Raw genomic sequence first — 23,086 nt, 5'->3', positions numbered from 1 at the left:
AAATAACATATATATAGAAAAATTCCTGAACAATTTAAAAGTGCTTTAAATATTTTTGATTTGTTTTTTAAATTCATATTTCGTGTCACATTGCACATTTTCAGTTAAAATGTCAAAAAATGTAGACAACTGATTCTGAAGGCAAAACTATTTCATTTTGTTGATTATACAACAAGAAGAACAACAACACGAGCAACACCGATGACCAAATATAGCTTCAAATTGTTGAGGCCAAAGCCATAAAATGTGCCGGACTAGAATTTTACAATTGAGGCTCGTAAAATTTTACGAAAATTGCTAGGGGAAAAAACATTTTGTGGTTGAAGGCAGTTAGCCAAATAAATGTACAACTAGATAAACAAGCCGTTGAAACTATTGCCGGCACACACACTCCCTCACATATTCACACACACACACACACACATACAGATTGCTGCAAACATTCAGATATAGCGCAAATAATGTGTGGCATGCCTGCTCGCCTGAAAGTAGGCAACAAAACGCCAGCCAGCGGCCAACCCTTTTAATCATCAGCTGCTTACTGTTTATTTTTCATTTCATGCTACTTCTTTGCGAACATACATACATATATACATATTTGCCTATGCTAGTGAACAAACATGAGAACGTACACACATACATAAGGGGGTGGTCCGATAAGTACTTGGCCTACAAAAGAGAAACAAACGTTTTGAAAAAGTGCCGATTTTTTTCTCAACATATATAAGGAGACTCCTTATAGCTCGATACAATTGACCGAGCGATTCTCCAACCTCTTTCACCCGTCTGAAAATATACGTTTTCGGCGATAACGTTCTCTTTCGACTCTGTTGTTTCTTTCTTTGGCCGTTTTTTCTGAAGTGGTCTTACGAATGCCATTGTTTTCGGGAGTAAGCAAACGCCGACACCTTTCTCTGGCCAAATATTTCATTCAGTATTCGGCCCACGCGGTCCATTGAGGTGCCTACTGTCTCAGCTATCTCGGGCATCTTCAATTCGCGGTCTGCCAATACGAGATCGTGGATTCACCGACCGATATTGCTCTTTTCCCATTTTTCTACAATCCGCGAACACGGCCGCTTTCACACGCGGTAAAAATAATACCAAAAGTCCGATTCGACTTAAATCTTAAAAGTAGCCATCTCCAAGGATGTACTGCACGATAGCTACTTTCGCTTACCATAGTGGTGCCATCGGGCGGTAAGGCCTACAAGTAGTACTTATCGGACCGCCCTCGTACGTGTTGGAGTGTTGTTGCCAATTACGCCGCTTGCCACTTCAAACTGGAAGTAGCGTATTTTCTGAGGCTCTTTAATGAAATGGCACCATCTCGTTTCATTAGTTGCGCCCATAAATACGTTACAAATTTATAGTGGCCGAACACTAGTCGAACACCCTTATACACACACACTCGGACAGGGCATTAAATATTTTTAATTAACAGTTTTCTGTGGGTTAACATGCCTGCCATTATTTAAGCGATTTCATTTGTATGTGTATGTATGTATGTCTGTATGTATGTCTGTCTGTCTGTAGGTCTGTATGTGAACTGTGCCTTGTTTTCTTATGTTTGCCGAAAATTTGCTTAATTAAAAATAACAAGCTGTGGCAACAACGAACCCAGCAACCACACAGCCGCAAAGCTACAAGCAAAACTTTGTTTAATAGTTAGTTAAGCGTTTAATTTTCACAGTAACAACAACAGCTCCCATGAAAGCAACAATAACGGCAACAATAAGATTAAAAAAAAAAAAACGAAACAAAAAACGAACACTTTCCATGAGGGGAGGCCACATATGCTTTTTGTGTGAGTGCGTTTCTTCTATATGTGTGTATAAGTTTTCGAAAATGATTTCCTTCTTATTTGTTACGTGAGGATGGCAACTTCTTCCTAATGCAACATTTAAGTCTAGGTATAAATGTTTCAAAGCAACACATAACGACTTTGTCTCAGACTGCAGAAACATTTGCATGTCCTTCTACTCTAGGAGAATTCAGTTAGGTTTTGAGAAAGTAATGATTCAATATACTTACTCTAGAAAAGGGTCACATCTTATATTTTATTTCTGCATGGATTCAAAGTTGATTAAAAAGCTTTATTAAAATTAAATACTCAGAATCGATTAAAACATTTGAGCTAACTGCATTACGCGCTGTGATAAATTTTATACAAAACTTAAAAGCTGTTTTCAAAACAAATGAATGGAAAGTAGTACAGACATTAGCGCATTAGCAACTGACTACCATTTATACGGAGAGGTTCCATCTCGTTTCAATTAACCTTTAATACTGATATAAGGTCTCCTCCACAGAAGAAAACGATCCTATTTCAATTCAATATCAGAAATAGATATTTCTCTATAAACTTCATATAATTTTAATTTTTACGATCCGCACAATATGCCAACGAACTCGATCTATATCATACTCTACTAAATCATTTGGTGAGTGAACCAGGAAGTGCGTGCTGCATAAAAGCGAAGCTGTCTTTGTGGCACCAACAGTTTGAAATTAGTTCATAGACTACTACTACTGGTACTCGCACTGGTGAGCAAACATTAAGCTGCATTAGTACATGGGAACAGTTTCCAGTGCTTATCGCTTATCGCCAATGTTAATCAGCAAGAACTCGGAACGAAGACAAAAACTTTTGCTTTCAATGCCCAGGATAAGCCAAATTGAAATCGTGTACGCCAAAGTATAAGAGGCTTAAAGTTGCCGCACTAAAAAAATTTCAGTGTTAATTTTATTTAAAAAGGCAAATCCGGCGCCCAAAAACTTTCATCTACGTCGACGTCGACGTTGGCGCTTGCGTCGACGCCGTCGCAGTTGCTTGCCGCGCGCCTAATGCCAATTAGAGGATATTTGGCGAACAGACGGCCGCAGAACATTTTTGACGATTAGTGTTCCTGATTATGCAATTCCCTTTAATCTTCTGCTACGACACGACAAGATGGCGATGTACGACTACGGGTACGGGTACAGATACGAACCGGAGCGTAGCGGACCCGAGGAACAACATCAAAATCAACTCAAAATCAAAATCAAAATGATTGACAACCGACAGTTAGCAGTTGGCAGAGAGCGAGTGTAAACTGTAAACTGAAAACTGAAAGCTGAACGAAAATTATGCACTTTAAATAAGTTTTTGCGTTAAGTCATTATTCAATTAAATTTTGCATTGCCAGTGGCAACGACAGACGCCACGGACTCTTCTGGATGGGGCAGGGAATAGAATGGTGGGGAATGAGAATGGGAATGGGATGCTGAATAGAGAGTGTGACTGTGAATGCGAGTGTACGAGTATAGTATGTGGGTGTAGGTGCGGGTGTGTGTGTGTATTTTTGTGTCTGTCTTTGGTCTGTTTAAAGCGGTTGGATGCTTCGTACATTTTTAGCTTTTTCATAATGTAATTTTTCGAATAAGTGCCGCAGGCTTAGAATGTTATTGGGTAGCAAAAGAGAGATTGCCACAACAAATTGGTGAAGGGAGGAGAGTAAATCGCGAAGCATGAGCAACAAGGATGTTGAGTGACTGAAGGACGAAACGAACGAACTGAACTAAACTGAAGGAAACTGAACTGAACTGAACGCTTCTCTCTCTTTGTCTGTCTGTCTGTCTGTCTGTCTGCCTATCTGTCCCAGTCTGTCTGTCTGTCGCAGCACGTCAGTAAACAACGTTAGTGTGCGGCATCGCCACCACCCCTCCAGCCCTAGAGGGCGCCTCCACTACATGCCATTTGCCAGCATTTGGGGTACGACAAGTAACAAATAACAAGCAACAAGCTACAAAGTACACAAACGTTCCCAGTCAGTCGGCAGTTGTCAGACAGTGGCTCAGCTGTCAGTCAGTCAACGACGGCGACGTTGGCCACATTCAGGCAATGTTTACATAGCATAGCAAAAGATTTTCAGGCCCCATCGCCCCCATCTTTCTCTCCATTTCCTCCATCTTCCATCCATCCTCCCTTCCCCTTACCTCCCATACAGCTTACGCCAAAAACAAAGTTGTCGCAAGTTTTATGGGCGCGGCAGTTGCAAAAATTTAACTTTTTAATTAAGCATGGAAATTGTTTAGCTGCTGCTACTGTTCCTGCTGCTGCTCAGACACACACACACACACACACACATACATATATACATACTACACATACACACAGACACACATACAATTATACATATACCGAAACAAAAGATAGCGCACAGCAATGCAGGACGGGACAGCGGCAACAACAATGCCGTCAGCCACAACAAGCGCAATAACTGCGGCTAGTCAAGAACTGAACGCAACAGGCAAACTTGACACAAAAAGCGCTTCAAGAGTCGCGACGACAAAAAAACAACAACAACAACGACAACTTTAAAAATGGCGACAGCTTACCGCGGTCAAGTGCTTGTGTCTGTGTGCGTGTGTATTAGCCAACCAGCAAGTGGACGACTATAGTAGCACAACACAAAGTCCCCATTATATTATATATATATATATATATGTATTTTATCAAGTCAAAGTGCTAGGCAGTGGTTTTTCTGATTGCTGCCGCCATTGTTATTGCTCTTAACATACTACAAGCCATAGAGGCAGAAAGAAGGGACCAACTGGAATACATACTGGAATATTCAATAGAAAAAAAATACTGCATTCCTGTATTTTGATAATATATATATCTGTATTTTCAATCACAATCAAAACTAAACACAAAATAGTGCACTATTCACAGTTAAATTAAAAGGTTTCAATGTGGCACTAAAACATACTATACAATAAAAGAAGCTAAAAATAAATCTTCCCTTATCCTTTACTGTGCCCCACTTTCTTCAATATCTTTATTCATTCATGATCATGGGCACCGGATATATATTTAAAAATTTCCCTTTTTATTTTCCATTTGAAAGCATTATCCCTGAAAGGTTCTGGCAAACAAATGATTGCGTAACATTCAGAAATGATCCTCCGACATCCTTCCAAAGGTACGTTTTTCTGTTGGGCTAGGCAATCATTTACTTCGAAAGGCTTCGACCCTGAACAATGGCCGATGGGATTGAAAAACTTATACGATCGATTGCTGTTTTATTTCAGGCTCAAATCCCTAGAAACGTGATTTGTTTTTTGCAAGTAATATCTCTTTGTACATATTTGTCTACTATTTCTTAAGTAATGCACTTTCCTCATGTGCCTGTTATCCTTTTTTCTATCTCTCCTTCATTTGTCAGCAAATACAATTGCACTAAAATATTTCCTATAGTGTCAATAATAAAACTCAATTGTAATTGCAAATAAACTCTCATATGTCAACACATTGGAGGCAATAAATCAACAACCTTTGTCCACTGATGTACACATCATCGGTGTACATTGTTATACCCTGTAACGAAAGGGCAAAAGACTGTTACGAAATCGTTCAGTTTTTGTAACAACAAATAGGAGACGTGGTAGAGTCAGAATACTAATACTTTAATACGAGTTCTGGAAAGTTTACGAGCTTAAGTCACCAGACTTCGGATTGGCAAAGAACAAAGATGCACCCAGCTCTTCAGTAACTCCAGTAATTGATGGATTCTTGTAGTTGCAATTTTTTAGATTTTTCTTACCCATATGCACAGTTCTTAAGCAATTTATTTATATATTTTTTTCTTATTAGCTGCCCATGCACTGTCCTATATGCCCAACATGGTAACACACTTTTAGGACCTTCACTGTAACTTGTAATATTAATACGAAGAAATTAAATTGGTTACATAGCATTAGCTAGCTTGATTTATTTATTTATACTATTTTTATGTCTATAACTTCATTTAAAGTAGAGCTGTCCCGACGAATATAACTGGAAGTTATTGCCAATTAGGTAGAGAATACGAGGAGTAATGACAGAAGCTTAGGAGAATATGAATACCAGGCTTTGTTAATCAGGCTCTCACGCTCTCCGAGATTCTTTTGGCTATACAGTTGATAGACAGACGGGCATAGCTATTTGGACTCATCTCGTCATACTGGTCAAGAACGCTTTCTTCTCTATGCTATGGATCACAATTTTGGGTATGGATTAAAATTGAGGGGAACTGCCACTCTATTGCTTGAAGAATCTCCTGCATACAACTCAGATTTATAAACTAACTTGCGTTATATAATTATGTACGGTGCCATATTTTAAATAGCAAGAACGTAGAACAGCAGCTCACCGCAGTAGTGTTGACAAAGCAATTAATTAAAAACGTTCATATAATATGGCCAGCATAAAATAAAATAAGTTCATCAACAATGTAATAGAGAGAGTTACTTCTGATCGTCGATCCTCGTAAATTCATTTTTGTACATACAGCAATACTGCTACTTTCCTCCAAATAATTGAGAGCATCAATAAATGACACGGCTAAGTGCATACAAATTGAAATATTATTATTATTATTACTTGTATTCAACTTTTGTCACTTAGAATTAATCCTAAATCAAAAAATTGTATACATATAGAAGTAGTATATGTATTGCCAGAGCATTGAAGGCCTTCAGGCTGAAGAAATTGAAATATCCGCTTAGACAATGAAAGCCAATTCCAAACGTTTTATAAAGTCTTTCATTTCTTTAGTGTGTTTACACGGCTTTCAACATTTTAATGATTTGGCATAGAGGGGAGCTGCAGATTTTCCACACCTTTGCTCAGCTACATGCCCTTCTGCCCGTCCACTGACAGTTGATTTGCACTCTGATTGCTCAAAAGGAAAATGGAAACCCAGAGCCGCACATTAATTAGATATACATACTAGTACATATGTACTCGTACAGTAGTTAGACAGATGCTGAGGCTCCTCAGCCACGATTGGACGGATGGGTAAATAAAACATAAGCTCCTTTTGCCTTGCAATCGGCGCCGGCGCCGGCGTCGGCTCCGACTTAGACGCTGGCTTTCCTCTTCTGCATTTAGAGTGCAGCTTGGATGTTTTTTTTTTCTTTTTTGTATTTGACAACTGATGCTAGTAATTATAACGGTAAACAGCACACACATACACATACATATGTGCATGTTTGATCTTCTCCTGTTCTCTCGCAATTTTTTGTATTTGCTCAGCCAGTTTGTTATAGTCTTTGACTTGGCAAGTTTTCCACTTCCACTGTACAGTGGTCACAAATGCAATTAGGTCCGAGAAAATCAACATTTTTAAATGAGCGCAATCGTTGTTATTTATTTAATTGAAAAACTATTCCGCATATTGAAAGCTTCACAAAACCACAGCAATTTGGAAAACTCAAAAAATATGAAGAGCTTAAGAAAACTTGAAGCAATTAATAATAAATTATTTCAACAACGAATAAAAGAATACTCTTGGCATTCGAACAAATTATTAAAGTTCCACTACGCAATAATATTTATTTCCAAAAATGTATATCTAAGCAAAAGTTAGAGAAAGCTCTTTATTTCGATGTGTTTTAGCATTCGCTTCCAACCCGAAAACAACTTTTAAAACAAAAATGGATTGTGCTCGGTTGGTTTTAATTCGCTTCAAATTAATTGGGAGATTTGCCCACACTTTACCCTATAATTAACCCTAATCCTACATAGTTATATATTTTTGTTAAAATACAAGTACATCGAGTTTTTATATAAGTGACATTTTGTGAATTCGTTTATATATGTTTTCAGACATAACACAAAACATTTTTTAAAAATAAATGAATAGTTAGTGCCATTCAAAAGTCGAGTTGTCTTTCGACAACATATTGCTTTAATGTTTGATAAATACGATCTTCAAATATTTTGGATTTCTAACTCCCCAATATTCAGCAAACCACGGTTTGATTCGCATTGGTGCCTGCGAAAAAATAAGACATGAATTTTTGCCAAACAGAAGCGGAGAAGTAGAAAGAACAGTATTTGGTTTCAAAAAATAAAAAGTTCAAAAAATACATAGAGCTGTCGTTTTATATTATAACAACAAGATATGTATTTCACGGAGAAAAGGCGACACAGAAATAAATATTGATTTCAATAAAGCAAATGGCACAAAAATAACAAATCCTTGGCGACATGTTTAACAACTTAATTACTATTTCGGGTATAGTAGCTTTAATAATAAAATCTTCATTTGAATCGAAATAAGACAGGCCTCTGTACAAAATAATTTCAAAAAAAGTTTATTGTAATTTATAATATTATCTGAACAAAACCTGCGTGAACATGCTGTGGAAATTCTTACTTGTTTAAATGACTGCAAGCTAATGAATAAATACGATAGAAATTGCTTGAACATGAAAAAAGTACTTATTAACTCTCAGTGGTTTAATACATTGAATTCCTTTATAATATAAATTTATTTGAGATCTATTAAACACATAAATGCAGATTATTCAACCCAGAAAAAATCTAATAAGGGCAGTATATGAATATATAACTCTTATAAAGAAGGAAAAACTTAAAAATTACGTTTTTCTTAAAGCAACAAATCCAACATTATGTTTTGCGTAAATGATCCTGGTAAAAACTCGAACGGTGTCCCAGCCAGGACAGCTAGAAAGTTTTTTCTGTGCATTTGATGGGATTGGTTCGAGTAATTTACCCTGAGGTGATTCCATATCGCCAGGCACAATATAGGCATAATGAAATAAAAGATTAATAAGAAGACACAAAAGCAAAATTTAATTATATCAATCGCTGTTGAATAAAATTTCTATACTTAAAATTATTATTATTTTTTAGTTCACATTTAAAGAATGCTTTAAGCCCTTAAAAAGAAAAAAACAAATAATTAGCTTGTAATAATATTCCAACTGGATTGAAGCAAATTTCAAAAGAAGCCTCGGGCAAAGAATTTTAGTAGAATTTTGAATTTTTTATCTATTTCCAGACACAAAGTGTGTATCACATGTAGGTTAATTTCTTTGTTGTTCTCAAAATTAAAATTTGCCAAGAAGAGGATGGAAAAAATTCGAAGGATTCCATTATATTGTTGGATAAAGGGTGCTAAAACAGTCGGTAATGTAATGGAATCGTTTTATGTAAGCCCGCTCTTATCTATTCCCAATCCTTGATATTTTGGACTTGCAGCCTTAGAACACCTTAGCTTTCAACCGACTTAAAAACAGTCATAGACAATATGTACTTTTAGGCAAAATGCAAAACACATTGGCTTAAACAAAATTTGTTTATAATAACTAAATACAAGTATTATTGTTATCCCCTATCCAAATTAATTGCAATGCAAATGCAGTGCAATCACTTTCCATTGAGGAATTTCCTAGGGCCCTCTATTTTCATGATAAACAGTTCAGTAGAGCATGGCGTGCTGCTTAAGCCATCGATTGATACAAGGGCGTAGGCAGCTTTTACCAAAAGGGGGGGCCAAAAAATTAAAATTTTGATTAAAAAATGCACGATGCATTTAAAAAATAACTTATGCATATGATCAATGAAAAAACTTCAACAAATCCAACTCAAATCCATTTTAAGGCGAAATAATGCGTCATAATAATGAACGTGTGGTCGACTTTATATGGAAAAATTTGTTTGCCACCCCCCAGCCCTTGGATTGATATTGTCTTCCTACTATATTTTGCATAAGAGACTCGTTTGTAAGGCAGCATTTATCGCATTACCTTTGGAAGATGTCCTTGTGGTCGTCTTACGATAACATTCCATTGACAGCTTGAATTTAGTGCATAATTTAATGTATTTAATACATTTGTTCAGGTTGCTTGCATATATCAGAATCTGTAGTAGCGTTTCATTCCAAGCAGATTCTTGTGAAATGTTTTTCTTCTCGAGTAGTGATACGTGAATTCAAGCACGAACAACTACCGAGCTCTTGTTTGGCAAGTGGCTTAGTAGCATGTTTTTGTCAGCTATTGCATTTAAAATCGACAGTGTTCAGTTTGAAAGTTAAATTTTCTTAATGCTGATACATATTGTGCCTGCCATTAAAGGGAACCGCTAATTGCTCAATTTAAAATGCCTTAAATAAAGATTTATGGGCTCGAAATTGGAAAATAGAGTGGTGCTAGAAAAGAGCAACTCCCCCGCAGCCAATGTTAATTGTGCGGGCAGAAATCATTTGAGCCACTGTGCGCCACCTGCCTCAACTCGGCCGTCGCACAGAGTTGAGTGCCGTTAATTATGATTTTTTGCCACTCCCCCCCATGTCCTTTCTGCATATTAATGCGTGTTTATTTGCCTCGTTTCTAGTTTATTGCAGGCTGTTGCAGCCGCGCTCTCAATTTATGCTGGTTATTATTATTATTTATTATATGCATACACGCCTGTATGTTTGTACGTATGTGTGCATATTGTGTGCAGCATTTAGGTATGTACTATATACGTTTGTATGTGTACTGCACATAATTCATTTAGATAGCTCCTCGAAAGGCAAACGTCAGCAATGCCACCTTGGCGTTTAGCTTTGTTCTGTTGTTTGTGCAATTAATTGGGTGCCGCACCGACTGCTGTTCGTTAACTAATTAAAATTTAAAGTGGCGCCTAATTGACAATTTCGAAGTCTGCCCAGATTAAGCCCCAATATGTTGCATCCATTTCAATCCAGTTGAATGGCCGCAGTAAGTAGGCCGTTTCAATTGTAGGCACAGCTCGTAGAGCTCTAAAGATTCAGCTCAGCAAGTGAAAACTTTGAAATTTTAAATCGGATTATCGCAAAAATTGTTTTACAATTTTCATGCGGCATTTCATGTTAGTATTTTATAGTTGTCCCTCCGTTGACATCTTGGCCATCACTTGCTGGGGCATTTATGAGCGAGTGTCTCCGTTTAAAAGATACACACACACACACTCACTCCCACATGTGTGTGTTAGTGCATTGTGAAGGCAACCAATCAAAATTCCAGTAATAAAATCAAATTTTCATTGCTTTTGTGCATTTCACTTTGCCAACCAATTTTTTGGGCTTTTTTTTCGGCTGTAACGAGCCACAAAGAGCTGCAATTTTTGCAGTTGCCGTTTCATCTCTCGTTTGTTTCAACACACAATCCTACACTCATACGCACACACACACACACACACTATTGCAAATAAATGCCAAAGGACAAGCGATGTTGTGTTGCACTTTTTGTTTTTGTTCACCTCACCTCAAAGAGTTTTTTTTTAGCCTTGTGTAGAATATGCACGAGTATGTATTTAAATTTTTTACACATGTTACAATGCATTTTTAGTAAAAGGAAGGGCATGCTGCCCAAGTTGTTTTACTTGCAACACCAACTGCAGTATCCAACAGTATCGAACAATTCGAAATTATTTCTTTTTTAACCGGCGGCAAATGAATTAAATAAATTATATCATAAAATCATACAGTTTTGAGACAATAGCTTGACTTAAAGAAAACTTTAGCTTTAGCTTAAGAAATAAGTATATAAAATATAATATATAAATTCTATTATTATTTGATGATTTATTTTGTGAAAACATAAGTTCATTTTATTGTTTGTTGTTCCATTTTGCATTTTATATTTTAAATTTACTTTCATTTTATTTTATTTCGACAAAAATAAGCTGTCAGCATAGGTGATAATATTAAATACTACGTTATAATGAAGGCCTTTAAGCATAGCCTAAATAGTAGAAATCTAATAATTATAATTTAAGCATAATCCAAATTCTGTTGTACACCTATCAAGGAAAAGAAGCAGACAATTTCTTGATAAATTGAGACGCCCTAAAAGGACGAAGGAAGAATGCAATGAAATAATTAATAAATTATATTATTTGTACAACTATTACTGCTATCATATTTAAGCGTCTATTTTATTATCATTTCATTGCTTTTTAATTGCTGATACAAGTACATGTTGCCTTACACATTTGTTTAAGAAAAAAAACAGCCGACCAACTCCCATGAAGGCTGCTGTTCAACAGAAAGTGTTGTTGAGCAACCAAATTAGTTAGTTGTGTTTTTTAACCTTGCCTTCCTTTATTTTAACAAACAATATAAATGGTCAGAGTTCGAGTTGATACAAAATACTTGAGCAAATATAAATTATTCGGAATGTTTTACCTTTATAGTAAATGTAAACTAATTGTAAATCAAAAATTGTAAATGATGTAAATGTTTTAAATTATTGCTTGCAAAGGGCACCAAGAACAAAGCAATTGTATTACTGTATTATCACTGCTAATAATAATTGTTGTTTTTTTTGTAATTAAACATTTTTTTATTAAAATCGTCTTTTAATTGTATGAATAATACCCTCAATTACATTTCCTATCTCCCATAGCATATTAATATATTAGTATATGCATTTGATTGCAAGATTGAAGATTGAAGGCACAATTCTGTAGAGTAAGGAAAGTGTATGCGTGTTGTCAGCATTGACAGGATTCAGGACGTTTTATTTTGGGTTCTTATATGCTAGCCTGAAATATTTTTCCACATTGTTCGTGGCGTTCGATGGTTAGATGGCTGGCAACCAAAAGCGCTTCCAAAAATCCATGGAAAGTGCTAAACTTGTAACAATAACTTTTACGCACGTCAGAGCAGACTCGCATGGAAAATTTTCACTCGCTGCACAATGTGTGCGATATACGCAATGGAAACGCAAGAGAAAAAGCAATAGACAGCGGACTAACAGACAGACAGACAGGCAGACAGACAGACAGACAGACAGACAGACAAACAGATAGACAGACGTACTCAAATTTTTCGTTAGATTTTTCTGCTTGAAATGCAGTAAAAAAATACTAAAAGGCGGCGCACAAAGTGAACATGTTTTTGAGTTTGTTGTAGATGTTGTTGCAATTGTTGTTGTTGTCGTTGTTGTTATTGTTTTGCCACAAAACGTTTGGCAGCTAGGCAATATTTGTACAGACGCACACACACACACATTCACACATTTAAGCCTCTTTTTCACGCATGTGATATTTTTCGTTTTCCTTTTGTAACCAATTGGCTTTGTGTAATTTGCACTTGGCAAGCGCTTCATTAGAGCGCGAGCAATTAAAAAACTGCCACTGGCATCCGGAATTTGTTGACTATAAAAAACCATACATACATATGCACAGTTTTTTTTTGCTGCAGTTGAATTAAATATAAACATTGAAACATGGAACAAAAAACATATTGGTTGCTCAAAACATGCGCAGAAAATAAAGTTGATCGTGTAAGTAAAAATGTGAAATTTTATAAATCGCTCTCACAGTTTAAAAAACTCGTTTACTACGCATCTGAAAATGGTGGTTTTGATTTTTTTCATAATGCGAATGATTATAAAAGGAACGCTGTTGCTTCATATTAGTGGAGGAGGGCCGCAAAGGCTTTGAGTATTTGGAACCCATCGCACATTCTGTAAAAGCAAGTAATTACTCTATTGAATTTTAATGAAATTACATTTCCTTCTGAGATTATATTTTTAAACAAGAACAGATTTTTGTTTTACTGTTGGTGTGTTGTTTATGTTTATTTGGGAAAAAAAGGAGGAAGAAAAATGTCACAACTTAAAACCTTCTTTAAGTCTTTAAATTCCTCAAAGGAAGACACCACGTGCTTGAACACTTACATATGTATACATAGAAATTGTAAAAGTCGATGTTTTCGCACCAATAACTGAATTGCATTTAAGAAGTTTGACGCATAGAGGCTTGCCAATTATTATTTAAATTGTAGGCATTTCTAGCCATGAACAAAAAGAAGATAAATTCCAATAAAAATTAAACAAGGCGGAAGCATCAAATATCAAATCCTCCCAAATGCATTTCAAATTGTTCTGTTTTGTGAAAGTACAAACCATTCACTTATTTCTGAAAATATTTAATTCACATAAAGTGAGACATGCGATTTTGTATTTTATATTATACGTTTTGTTCTGGCAACTGTTCTAATACATTAGGTTGAAATTGCTGGCTCGAGGTAATGGTTGGAAGTGCAGGAAACCTCGAAAACTGCTGTGAAGTATAGTATAATATAATAATAATGTGAAATGTAAGACAGATTTTTGAAAATTATGTGTAGCCCACATGGAATGTTCAGGAATGTTGAAGAAATAATAAATAGAAATAAAGAATAAATAGCAGAAACATAGGGGGCGATATTATAACATTATTTATGCATTATCTCCAAAATGGCACAATGGCGAGTACTTCCAAAGATCACAAAATTTTCAAGGAATATGTTTAATATGTTTATACAAAATGGCTCAGCAATAAATGTTAACAACGATTCAGAAAAACTCTGCGAAGAAGCATATGAGTAGCTCTATGTTTGTTAATAAGTAAGTAATCATATACTTGTATATACTTGTACATCAAAGTTCGTGGATAGGATTGTACCATCCCATATAGAAAGAATCCGAATATGACAATGGAAATTCATAGAGCATGTCTTGGAGTAGCAACCTCACTACACTGCAACCAATTGTTTTACTGTTGATTATTTTCTTCCTTTTTAAAATCTAAAATCTCTGAATCACGTATTTTGGTCGATAGGGTCGGTAACATTTTTTGGACATTGGGCCCAAAGGTTCCATAGGGTCTTCTGTGCATATTTATATGTAAATGTGTTTCTGTGTTTTTTTGGTCTGTGTGCGCGTTATTTGTAGAATTTATGTGGCATGCACTTAGAGTGACTTTGTGGTTTCATTTATGAGCTTTTGCGGTTTTATTGCAACTACAGGCACGCACGAACACTCACACAGAAACACACAGACACCAGAGGGCAGACACTCGCCTCGTATCAGACGTTTATGGCGGTCTCGGCCGCATGCTACTTAAACCGCACCCAAAACGCAGTTAGCAGTCGGAACTCGGAAGTCGGGAGTCGGCAGTCGGCAATGGACAGTCCCCTCTGTGTACTGTCTACTGTCCACTGTCCAGTGTCCACTATCCACTCCATATAGTCCGCAGCCACAGCACGCAGTGACAATACAAACTGAGAGTCAGACGCTGATAATTTATAACCGGCCGTACCGCAAAACGCAACGCAAAAACCCAACTGACTGGACCTGTGCATGAATAGTCAGTCTATTAGAAGCGCGTTAGTCGCACAGGTGCTTCAAGAACGGATTGAGATGGAGCGGGAGGATAGGAGTTGATGGGGCTGATGTCGCAGTAGCCAAGGTGGTGGACAGTCAATAAAAGGAGAAGGGCCGCCAACAAGTTGATGATTAATGCAACTTGAATTGCCAAATTATACGGTGGTGGCATTCCTTCTCTCATTTTAAGATGTAGCCAGCAATAAAGTTACCGACAATTGTCAAAGTAAAGTTTTTGTTTTTGTTTTTGTTTTTTTTTTGCACAAAAACGGACGAACATCATGGGCCTAAGTAAAAGGACGCCAGGCATGGCCGACAATCAGTTCTACTTTTACATGCCTCTCGTTGCTCGTCCTTAGCTTCATACATACATAATCAAATCGTGTGCTGGCAATGTCTGGGAATGTGAAGTGCCAACGTCCGTATGTCCGTGTGTCCGTGTGTCCGTATGTCCTGTTGCCAAAGTTGTCGCAAAGTCTCTTGTCTGTACGCTTTACGGCCCCAGTTTTCAAGCTCAAGCTTCCTAGCTTAATGCTTCATGCCCCATGCTACATGTTCCATGCTGCATGCTGTGTACGTATATGCTACCCACTTCATTTTATATGGCATAGTTACGGACACGCACACACACACACACACACACACACACACATACACACACACATTAATGGAACGCTAGGCGAATGGGGAGGGACGGTGGAGAAGGGCTTGTATGCCGTGCACCCTTTTCTTGCTAACTTGCTGTGCGAAAAATGATTAATGTGATTTTAACTTAAAATTTACATTGTGTTCATGATATTTAGTTGAATTTACGAGCGCTGTTTGAGTTTCCGAGCGAACAGGAGTGGGGGAGTTGCTCATTTTAATGCTCCAACAGGCGTCAGCAGGAAGGTAAGCCAAGTAAGCTGAGGGCTATAGAGCAGCGGAATTAATGATTGTTTTTCATTGCCGCCCTGCAGCTGCTGAGACAAACAGGGTCGGGAAACAGGCGCTCAACTAAACGAAATGTTTAATGATGTAAAGCATTTAAGCAGCTATCTGTTTGGTGAGTTTCGGAAGGACTTTCAACTTGTTGATTAGCTGTTTGTTGTTGTTGTTGTTGTTGTTGTTTAGCATCGGACTGTAGCGGACAGACAACTTTGTGAAATATACATAAATTCCTAATGGACTTCCCATTAACGTAATGTTTAGCCAACAATGCAACAAACTGCAGTTGGCCTCCGACATACATAGCACCACTGCTTCGACAAATTCAACAAAATGACTTTTAATTCGAATACAAGTTGTTAAATACTATCTGTTGTCTGCGAGTCTCTGGAATTAAGTATCAAAGACATTGAGTCTTCCAGATTATGAGACATTTTGACATAGTTTTTGAAATCATTAAATCACAAAGTTTTGATTCCATGTTTGCTGTCTGCCCATATTCATGTACTTGTACTTTGCCTTTGCAAAGGATATAAAGCCACAGCCAAGAAATTAAAATCTCCTTGTATGCAGTAAGCCCCTGTAGTACATAGTATAGATAAAATCTAAAATAATACTGATCATGATAATATATTAGATACTTTGTGCAACTTACTACGTGACTTTCAAGACGTTTTGCATCCATACTATAAAGCATATGCTTTCAACTCATTTGGGTCAGCTGGTGTAACATTTAAGTAAAAAGAAAACTCATTCATTTCAATAATATCGTTTGAAATACAAGTAGTTCAGAAGTGTACAAAATTTCTGCCTATCGCCCTTCAGCGCCAATGGCTATCTCTTGCAGGTGGAGTACGCCACGGTGGCCGCCTCTAAAGGTGAGACTAGCGTCGGAATTCGGGCCTGCGACGGAGTCGTGATTGCGACAGAGCGCCGGTTCCAGCTTGGGCTCGTTGACGAAGCGACATTGCAAAATGCGAAGAAGGTGAGTGAAAACATTGGCATTACCTATTCTGGACTGGAGCCGGACTTCCGGGTGCTGGTGGATCGTGCACGCAAATATGCTGAGGTCTACCGAGTCAAATACGATGAACTGATGCCAGCCTTCGAGCTGGTGAAGCAGATGGGGACTCTTTTGCAGGAGTACACGCAGTCGTGCGGAGTGCGACCCTTCGGAATGTTCCTGCTATATGCCGGATGGGAATCTGGTGGACCATTTTTGTACAGAACCGATCCTTCAGGCGCATATTGTGCCTTAAATGCAGCAGCATTCGGAAAGAACGCCGCTATCGCGAATGAGTTTTTGAAGTGTCAGGCTTGTGACGAAATGAAGCTGGACGTTGCTGTCTGCACTGCCATTATGGCTCTCAAGAAGGGCTTCAAGGGGAACTTGTCTAAGCACGACATTGAAGTTGGCGTCTGCCATGAAAACGGCTTCTCATTACTGGATGCTAACACCATCGAAATACACTTGAACACGCTTTTTGATTGAAATAATACAAGTAGGTTCTTGTTCTTGCTCGTGTTTTTCGTTTTTTACTATATTCTGCGACACAGCAAGCCAACAAAATTTAAAACATAAATAAAACCATAAAACCAAAAATTCAAAATGCACTCAATAAATAAAGTTTCGTTATTCAAAAATATAAATGTGTGCATTCATTTGGAGTGAAGGGAATTCAAATTCGGTTCTTTGCTAAGCAGTATAGCAGCACAGGTTTAATAATGCTGTCTGTCTGTCTGTCTGTCTGTCTGTCTGTCTTTGTTCTCCAGCATTTCATTCTTGTTTATATACTCGTATTCTGCTTGCTCGCTAGGTACATTTCTAAAATACATACATCCATTGTTTGAATGTATCTCAACATATTTTCTTCGGACTGAAAACAAAATTGACATCATGTAATTATTATGAATATTGATAATTAATTTGCTTTTTTATTGGGTAGGTAGATAGGTAGGTACGGCAGCCAGGGTGTAAGCCCTGACTCATCCATCCATAGAGCTGCCTGGATGAATTTGAAAATGTCTATCGGCTTTCTGTTTGCTAGTGCCGATAGACTTGGGAAGAGGCTAGCTTCTAGAAAGCGTTGTCTTGTCCTTGACAGGACTGGGAAGTCACAGAAGAGGTGGGTTACAGTTTCCTCCTCTTCGCTAGAGCGAATGACAGTATCAAAGGGAGTGTGGGGATACTCTTCGGGGATGCAGTAGTCAGTGACTGAGGGGATAGTGTCATTTCTCTCAGGATTTTGGCATGACCAAAACATTATTCTGACCTCTGGTTGGTTTCGTTCATCTTCCCTAAATGTAGTGCCCGAAGCAGTGTAAACTCCCTTTCCCTTGCTTCCCATTTCACATTTTTTATTTCTTTAAACGGACATTGGACAACATTTGTAAAACAAAACATTTCGTCAAATTTTTTCTCAGAATAAAAACAGAGATAAATTAAAAGTTAAAAACAGTGTTGCTTGTTTTTGGGCAACTAATACATACCACTTGAGTGCCAGCTATGGGTTTTCCGACCAATAGCATGAGAGAGCGTGCCTCCACCAATAAAAACACCCAAGAATGGGTTAAATATTTGGCATTGGAAAATGCTCATATTTGATGATGAGATAATACTTGCATATTTACGAGCTGATATTTCTTTAATACTTCTTTGATGTACTTTAATTAATTAAGCAAAAATTGAATGCAAATTCATAAACTACATTTAAACTGTGGAAACGCGTGATTGTGAGTGTGCGTGCGTGCGTGCGTGCGTGCCACCTCACTCATGTCACGAGTGACATTTCGGTGAATTGAACAAACACCAAATGTCAGACATCAATTTAAAAGTGGAAATTATCAAGAATAGCAGGAGCGAGCGGTGATGTTGATGTTGTTCATGTTGCTTGCAGACAGACACATTAACAAATAGCGTCAATAGGCAGAGTAGCAACAAAAACCAAATCAAAAACAAAAACAAAAACAACAGCAAAAGCAAAAGCAACAACATCTATATCAACAAAAATGACAAATTTTAATGAGCGACCAATTGACGGGCATTTTGTGGTTGGGTTGTTGGTCGGGATGTCGGTTGGATGGCTGCTTCAGTTGTTTGTTGTTTTTGCGGCTTGCTTAACACAATTAATTAGTTAATGCCCATCGCTTTGGCGTGAAATTTATTGCTATATGTATGTACGAGTGTTTGCGTTGCTAGCTGCTTTTGGCGTTCTTGTTGCTACTGCTGTAACTGTTTTTGTTGTAATTGCTACTAATTACGGCCGCTGCGATTGTAGCCAGGCCAACGAGACGAAGATGGAGGTGATGGTGATGGTGATGAGGACGACGACGACAACGACGACGACGATGATGGTGGTGATGATGACGACTTTGTCTGTTGTTGTCTGCTTACACTCGTCCAGCCGCATCTAACCACGCCACCCACCGACCACCGCCCACCGCCCACCCCCACTGTTTGTCTACTTATGCAAATGCGGCCCAGTCGACCGAAGTGACGCGGCCTTCTGCGCCCCGTGTATTATGCCATGTACATACATACAAATAGTATATATGTATAAATAATTTACATAAACATCTAATTGTTGGGTGGCTGTTGCTCGCCGTGTTGTTGCTGTAATCATGCTTAATTGTTTTCGTTGGCATTTCATGTTAAATGCTCATGATTGACAGTTTGTGCTTTGGCGGTTTTATGGCAACAACAGGGCACAAACCGCTCACCACTTCAAGTCCGACATCCCAGCTCCGCCCAGACCAGCCCAGATCCGCCCCGCCCCGCCCCATTAGGCTGCTACCGCCTCCTGCTTGGATCGGCGTTGTAACCGCCAGCGCCACAGCCACCACTATCAGCAATTGCCGCATTCTGCGTGCCCAGCTCATTTGATGTGCCCTTAAGTGTTTAATGACACGTTTGCATTACACACACACACACACACACACACACACACACACACATCAACACAAACACACGCACACACATAGTGTTGGTTGGCTCCTTGCTGTTGCTGTTTCAGAACCACAAAATGAATTTCAGTTTTAATTCGAGTTCCAGTTACATGAACGTGGCTATTACGAGTATTTCATAAATTCAATTAAGCAAATTGTGCGAAGTTATGGCCAAGAGTGGTCGGCCATATGTCATGGCTGGTGATTGTGTTTGTTCCATTCGAATGTGAATATCCTGCCTCTCCATTGTACTCACAAACTGCAGACTCGTACATGCAGCGTCTTCGATGTCGCATTCCAAAATTCCTCACCCAAATAAACTCTAGTATGCACAATGAATTGTGAATGAATCAGAGTTGAATTTGGAATTTCTTACCAAGTAGCCACTACATTATTTTTCAGGTCTGATCCTTATATTATCGTGGCGGTCAAATTTTGTATTGCTGCAGGCACACAGTCTAATAGAAACACCTAATATGGACTTTTAAAAAATCGAAAATCCTCAAAAAATTGATTGTAAATAAAAAAATAATATATATATTAATTACGCAATTCAAATGAGTTGTGGTCAGTCCAAAGTTGAGCCAAAGTCTCAAGCACAACACCTGCTGGCAGATCATGGACAGAGATACATTTGGGGTTATAGAATTATTAGAATTATGATGAAATAAACAATTAAGGGTGCGAATTTTTAGAACAAAATTCAAAAATAGATAAAAAAAATAAATTCCTGTGCATTCCCAGACTCAGTTCCCGCGGCGAAGCCGAAGAAAATATGTTGAAGATATATTCAAACAATGGATGTATGTATTTTAGAAATGTAATCTGTGTCGCAGAATATAGTAAAATAGGAAAAACACGAGCTTTTTTTTTTTTTTTTTTACTTATATACAATTTATTAAACTAGTTTTCTACTACCAATATGGCAGCTTAAGCTAGTTGAAAGTTAGGGAATACAAAAGTTGTCTATAGTAAGTATCTATAGGACGCACTTATATCTATGTACATATATACAATATTTACAATGTTTTACATGAAAAATGATTATATTTTATGATATATACTATATATTTTATACAAGGGCTCTTGTGGGGAGATGGTGTTAGCATCCAGTAATGAGAAGCCGTTTTCATGGCAGACGCCAACTTCAATGTCGTGCTTAGACAAGTTCCCCTTGAAGCCCTTCTTGAGAGCCATAATGGCAGTGCAGACAGCAACGTCCAGCTTCATTTCGTCACAAGCCTGACACTTCAAAAACTCATTCTCAATAGCGGCGTTCTTTCCGAATGCTGCTGCATTTAAGGCACAATATGCGCCTGAAGGATCGGTTCTGTACAAAAATGGTCCACCAGATTCCCATCCGGCATATAGCAGGAACACTCCGAAGGGTCGCACTCCGCACGACTGCGTGTACTCCTGCAAAAGAGTCCCCATCTGCTTCACCAGCTCGAAGGCTGGCATCAGTTCATCGTATTTGACTCGGTAGACCTCAGCATATTTGCGTGCACGATCCACCAGCACCCGGAAGTCCGGCTCCAGTCCAGAATAGGTAATGCCAATGTTTTCACTCACCTTCTTCGCATTTTGCAATGTCGCTTCGTCAACGAGCCCAAGCTGGAACCGGCGTTCTGTCGCAATCACGACTCCGTCGCAGGTCCGAATTCCGACGCTAGTCTCACCTTTAGAGGCGGCCACCGTGGCGTACTCCACCTGCAAGAGATGGCCATTGGCGCTGAAGGGCGATAGGCAGAAGTTGAACATGTTGCGACTTATTTTTGTACACTTCTGAACTACTTGTATTTCAAACGATATTATTGAAATGAATGAGTTTTCTTTTTACTTAAATGTTACACCAGCTGACCCAAATGAGTTGAAAGCATATGATATATAGTATGGATGCAAAATGTCTTGACTTCAGATTTTCTACTTTGTCTCTAGCTAATTAAAATTGTTTTATGGGCATTTTTTTGCGGGTTTTCTAACGAATTTCCAGCGAATATTATACTCATAACCGAGAGCGATAACCATTTTCTAGCAACTCTTTCAAAGCCAAATGCACATTAGCCAATAATCACACAATTTTTTGTTTATTGAATAAGTTTCAAACGAGTACGATATGTCAACATTTTAATAGTTTCTCACCTGCACATTACTTTAGTGAAAAGTTGTCGTCATTTCTGAACCGATTTATGTATGTATTATATACAATTATTTGAACAATTACGTTACTCAAAACCGAATATAGTTGTGTGTGTTTCTTTTGATGCAACACAGTAAACGTTGGATAAAAGTAAGCTGAAGAAACTCAACGTGTTACAAGTCGTATAGAAAAAATGTTCCAAAGTATGTTAAATCGGGAATAGAACTACCATTTTTCATCCTTTTGTCGATTCTATACACGTGTAACAATAATGTATTCGGGCTGCAGCATCTAAATACATTGATAAGCTGATCATAGGAATTTGGATATTTCCAGCAAATCTACAAACGAAATTTTAAATTTTTTTTCGGGACAAATCTCTAGTGCTAATAGTATTATATGGCTTTATTACATGTTTAATAATTTAACTCATAGCAAATAGTAGTTTAAATACAATTTGTAAGATAGCAGCATTTTGAACACTATTCAAAGTCAAAGCCACAATCACACAAAAAATAATTTGAAATTTGTCTTAAATAATATTTCACTCAAGAGACAACTCGCGCTCATTGTTCTGAGCAATGACTTCCCTATTGTGGCTTGCCACAACCGTATTGGCCGTGTTTTTGGTTCAGACGTTCATTTACACTCAAAATCATGATCTAGCCTTGCAAATAACGGACCCCAACAGCGTTCTGCAGGTGCTGAAGGAAGTTTCTGTTGGCGTTCTGGAGAACATGAAGATTGAGCTTAAAACAGCGCTGGTCGCTGGCAAACATTTGACAGCAAGGGCACAACAGAAGCTTCGTAATTTTCGCAAAAGACGAGAGGAGGCGAGTGTTAAGCAATTGAAGCATATTCCTAACGAAGAAAACCAAAGAAACCAAATTCAAAATTCTTGTTGTGAATGCTAAGAATTCAGCGAACGGCCTGCACAAGATCGATTGCCTCCAGCAATGTCTGTTTAAAATAAAATAAACTATCCAAAGAAATATAATACTTATAACAACACTGTTGGTTCTTGGTCATTTATCAGAAATCCCTTTCGCCCACGTTTCGCCTCAAAACCAATTCTCGGTGCCACTGACAAAGATATTTTTAGACATAAAAATAATCATATGT

The 23,086-nt window shown here is 37.9% G+C and overlaps 2 protein-coding genes across 2 annotated transcripts; one reads left to right on the top strand and one right to left on the bottom strand.

Moving 5' to 3' along the window:
- Window positions 1-2,953: 2,953 nt before the first annotated feature.
- LOC115629566 (proteasome subunit alpha type-2-like) lies at window positions 2,954-17,371 on the top strand. Its single transcript, XM_030526058.1, has 2 exons — window positions 2,954-3,066; window positions 16,705-17,371. Exons 1-2 carry the CDS (start codon window positions 2,954-2,956, stop codon window positions 17,369-17,371), a joined length of 780 nt encoding a protein of 259 aa, XP_030381918.1.
- A 2,085-nt stretch (window positions 17,372-19,456) lies between these two features.
- LOC115629565 (proteasome subunit alpha type-2-like) lies at window positions 19,457-21,585 on the bottom strand. Its single transcript, XM_030526057.1, has 3 exons — window positions 20,903-21,585; window positions 19,600-19,741; window positions 19,457-19,492 (listed from the first exon to the last, which is right to left on the bottom strand). The coding sequence occupies exons 1-3, from the start codon at window positions 21,583-21,585 to the stop codon at window positions 19,457-19,459; spliced, it is 861 nt and encodes a 286-aa protein (XP_030381917.1).
- Window positions 21,586-23,086: the final 1,501 nt, after the last annotated feature.

Source organism: Scaptodrosophila lebanonensis, unplaced genomic scaffold (genome assembly GCF_003285725.1).
Source record: "Scaptodrosophila lebanonensis strain 11010-0011.00,11010-0021.00 unplaced genomic scaffold, SlebRS2 tig00000159-arrow-arrow-pilon, whole genome shotgun sequence".
Lineage (NCBI taxonomy): Eukaryota > Metazoa > Arthropoda > Insecta > Diptera > Drosophilidae > Scaptodrosophila > Scaptodrosophila lebanonensis.
The sequence above is the reverse complement of the archived record's forward strand: the minus strand, read 5'-3'. Positions and strand labels throughout refer to the sequence as shown.